Source organism: Oscarella lobularis, chromosome 7, assembly GCF_947507565.1.
Source record: "Oscarella lobularis chromosome 7, ooOscLobu1.1, whole genome shotgun sequence".
In the NCBI taxonomy this organism is placed as follows: Eukaryota; Metazoa; Porifera; class Homoscleromorpha; order Homosclerophorida; family Oscarellidae; genus Oscarella; species Oscarella lobularis.
In genome coordinates this window covers 1,586,634-1,590,340 of record NC_089181.1, presented here as the reverse complement: position 1 = coordinate 1,590,340, position 3,707 = coordinate 1,586,634, and the positions used below count along the sequence as shown (strand labels likewise).

Here is a 3,707-nt window from a genome sequence, read left to right as displayed (position 1 = left end):
CTATCCGGGCCTCACACCTAATCTGCCTGACGTAACAGAAGAATGCTTCTTGCCTACTGCCAATCCGGTCGTCCTCCGGCATGTTGAGGAAGAAAGCTGTTGCACTAGGCATAGTAACGGTTCTTGGAACATGTCAATTCGTCTTTTATCTTCAATACGCGTCGCGTAGATCTCCCAAACTCCCATGGAAATTGGAATCGACAAATGAAGCGGATCCGGTCGTAGCCTTACCGTCTAGAATGCCTCGCGTCACACCGAAAGCCTATCTTGTCGCCAAAGAGCTGAGAACTAAAACAGAAGAAACAAAGGGGCCCCCTGTGATCGCGCATCGCGAGCCAACCCCGACGCCTTCTCCGCATCCTTCTTGCCCTACGTTGTCTCTTCCTCTCAAACAGCTCTATCATGGCGTTCCGCCGCCGTGTTGAGACGCGAGTGGTTTTGCCAGTTCGCCGGCATTTTGTCGGCAAAAGGAGAAAAAAACGACAAAGTCGTCTCTCTTTATCGTCGTAATGTCGGCAGCGTCGAATTTCGCGCAGCGTCACGTGGCAAGAAATCTGTGGCTCCGATCCAGATTCAAAATGAAGGCCGAATTCGTCGCGTCGCATCCGTGGAAATATCTGTTTCTCGTCGGCAAACCGAATGCAAAGACAAAGGAGGAAAATATCGCCTTGCAACGCAGCATTACTTCCGAATCTTGCCATTTCTTAGACATACTCCAAGTGGACGTCATGGAAAACTATTACAATTTGACAGCGAAAAAGATGGCCGCGTTTGACTACATCCTTCGAAATGGCTTCCATTTCGATATTCTTCTCAAAACCGACGACGATTGTTTTGTCAACGTCCAGTTGACTCTCGAGTGGCTTGACAGCGTGACGCCAAAGGCTTACGCTTGTGCTGTCAAAGGAGCAAAAAATCAGACCGGAAAATATTTACTTGGTGGTACGTGCGCGATACGCAGTTCACCTATTCGAAATCCACGAAGCAAATGGTACTTATCTCCTCAGGACTATCCGGATAAATCTTTTCCGCCCTTTTGTTACGGCCCGGGATATTTTCTTTCGTATGATCTCGTCGGGGCCATTTCGTCTTTGACAGGTAGAGATCGGGAGGAAAGTTTTCGACTTGAAGACGTTCACACGGGAATTCTTCTCAAAAAGACTCTTCTCATGCCGTCAAATTGCTTGTCTCACACCCATTGCGTTTTGAATTGGGATGGACGTTGTGCAAGAGGCGATTTTCCTTTCGTGGTAATGGGCCGCTCACCTGAGCGGCTCAAATATCTATACGACGCCTTTATGAAATATCCAACCTGCAGATGAATTAGTCACTTGCCTTTTAAAAATCTCCGTTTTCCATGGCACCGCCCCTATGAAGCACGCAGCTAGAAGCGAACTGCTTTGCAGCAGCGTAGATAATCTTGTCAATGAAGCTTGCAAGCCGCGAAAGGCAAGCAAACGACTTTCAATCTTTATGATCTTGTTCCGTCTCACTCTGCCTGTGTACTGAGAAGACCGTCTGACGAGCGCCCACTGTAATTGCTTCAAGGCAGCTCTTTTGGACGTTTATCCTGCGCAGAGCGTTTTTGTTCAACATTAAAATAAAAAAGATTTCAAAAAGTTTTAGGCCGGGAACCCGAGACCCGGGAACCCAAAGAGCCCAGGAACACAGAGACCCGGATAGAAAAAAGTTTTAGGCGTCGAGCATCCGCATAGAAAAAGGTTTTAGGCCGCACTCTTGTGCGCGACAGCGTCCGCCTTTCTCTGACGAAGATAAACACACTGGCGTGGGCAAAAAAATCGCTCTTTTGGGCTTAGTTTGAAAATTGCCATGCCATCTGAGGTAACTGTACTACAGAAGACTTTTATCAGAGCGTCAATGGGTGAGATCTTCGACGTTACAGGAGGAACAGGCTCTGCTCGACGAGCAGTTTCAGAAACCAAAGCAAGTCGACTCTTCATATGGGCTCCTTTGCTTGTACGGAGATACGCACGACTACCAAGTTGATCGCTCATTTATCCATCCACTTCAAGACGTGGCCGTTTATAATCTCAGTTGAGAGGATCCGCCCGAAAGGCTGCACCCTCCATCGATTGTATGACTGAGAAGGACATCATCAATAGATACTGTAAAAATGCTCTGAGTAGGTCGGGTCACCTGCTCCTTTCATGCGGCATGGATTTTAAAGTCAAGGTAGGCATGTCCTGTTGTTCAAAGCAGATGTGATTTTTCTTGTGTAGCTTTGGGAGGTGTACATAATATGCATACGAACTTTTGCACGACGCTGAACCAGGTCATCGAAATGCTGCTCGAGACGCGTGTTTTTCGAATGACGGCAAGCACCTCCTGACGGCTACATACATTCGTCAAGCTTTGGGACACTGAAACATGTATGCTCTTGTCTCATCACTCTTCGTCTCTTCTGATGGTACGAGTCTGGGAATGGTAAGCAGGTGTGTGCCTGTCTAACTACTTTCACGTATAGGAAAATGGCTGGCCTGTCAGTATATGGACAACAAGACACAGCAACAAGACACAGCACAAGGAGAGCACAAGGAGAGCACAAGGAGAAAGACGTTCACGGCATGGTTAGAATGCACGCTCTGTCTCTTTCCGACCGTTTTTCTCTTTTCTAGATTGCTGGCTGCCAGATTCACCGGATTTATATCCAGCGACATTTTAGCGACAACTAAACCATTCGAGGTAAAATGATAATTTGAAATAATCATTTGCTTTCCAAAAGGCGACTGTTTTCTTTCGCTTAGATCCATTCACATGAGGCATCCCTATCAGACGGAAAGGCTCATGATGCCGGCCGAAACGGAATTCATTTTACCCGCGGATGGGATGTTTGGTCCAATCATTGACATCCAAAATAGACTGGAGTGAGTTTCCTAGTATTTTCCGTGATTGTTATTCCTCTAGTGAAAGCAGCTTTCTATCAGATCGCTTATTCCAATGATCTTACAACGGTTCAGTACAACGGTTCAGTACACCCTTCGTCTCGTACTTTACTTGAACTATCGATTCTCGCATCTCCCTGACAACGTGACTGTCTCGCGACCTTCTTATACATTACACACGACCGTCTGCTCGACTTCTTCTTGACTTTGATAATCCGATTCCTGGAGTCCAATCGTTCTATGATCAGCAGCTTTAATTGTTAACTAATTAATTTCTTTAATTTTATGCTTTTTGACGAATTTTCTCGCTTTCTTTAGGGTCGCCTCCCTGGCGATTGGCTCCTCAGATGCTGTGGACATTGGACCTTCAGTGCTGACTCTATTCGGGCGTCAGCTGTTTGCGCTTCTCCTCCTGGCCTATTTGAAGCGTATTCAAACGTTATTGAAAGGTTGAAAAGGTTTCAGATGTTTATCGGACTAAGGAGCTCTCTAGCGGCGTGAAGTATCCTTTCTAGAGAAACCACAGAGGTGAGCCACTTGGAGAGCGTTGCTTCAGTCTGAAAATCCTTTTCACGACGTCACCATTGCATTCGCATTGCTTTACATAGCAGACATGGCGTTCTTTATGGTGGTCTGCAGCAGGGCGCTGCATCAGTCTACGCTCATAGGAAAATGACTTGGCGGGCTAGGAGGGTTTTGTTTTTTAGTGGCGGGCTAGGAGGGGGATCGTTTTTTAGCTTAGTAGTTGTTTAATAAAGTTCGAATGAAATCGAGCCACCCTGTGGTGTGGTGGGTCCATTGCAG

At 46.7% G+C, this 3,707-nt stretch overlaps 1 protein-coding gene and 1 long non-coding RNA gene across 7 annotated transcripts; both read left to right on the top strand.

The window, feature by feature from the left end:
• The first annotated feature begins 80 nt into the window (after positions 1 to 80).
• LOC136189078 (beta-1,3-galactosyltransferase 5-like) lies at positions 81 to 1,618 on the top strand. The gene is made up of 2 exons (XM_065976921.1): positions 81 to 165; positions 427 to 1,618. Exons 1-2 carry the CDS (start codon positions 81 to 83, stop codon positions 1,320 to 1,322), a joined length of 981 nt encoding a protein of 326 aa, XP_065832993.1. The 3' UTR covers positions 1,323 to 1,618.
• A 46-nt stretch (positions 1,619 to 1,664) lies between these two features.
• LOC136188612 (uncharacterized) lies at positions 1,665 to 3,621 on the top strand. 6 transcript variants are annotated; one of them, XR_010670257.1, is made up of 9 exons: positions 1,665 to 1,842; positions 1,904 to 1,977; positions 2,034 to 2,095; positions 2,148 to 2,193; positions 2,241 to 2,428; positions 2,486 to 2,703; positions 2,766 to 2,885; positions 2,935 to 3,162; positions 3,222 to 3,621. It is a non-coding gene; the product is annotated as an uncharacterized lncRNA (long non-coding RNA). The 6 variants fall into 6 exon arrangements; XR_010670254.1 differs by having other exon boundaries at positions 1,666 to 1,842; positions 1,904 to 2,095; positions 2,486 to 2,588; positions 2,637 to 2,703; XR_010670253.1 differs by having other exon boundaries at positions 1,666 to 1,842; positions 1,904 to 2,095; positions 2,946 to 3,162.
• The last annotated feature ends 86 nt before the right edge of the window (positions 3,622 to 3,707 follow it).

Coding starts and splice junctions, on each gene's coding strand:
- LOC136189078 (XM_065976921.1), top strand. CDS start 81: ATGTTGAGGAAGAAAGCTGTTGCACTAGGCATAGTAACGGTTCTTGGA. Junction 166..426: donor TTATCTTCAATACGCGTCGC/GTAGATCTCCCA, acceptor CGCCGTGTTGAG/ACGCGAGTGGTTTTGCCAGT.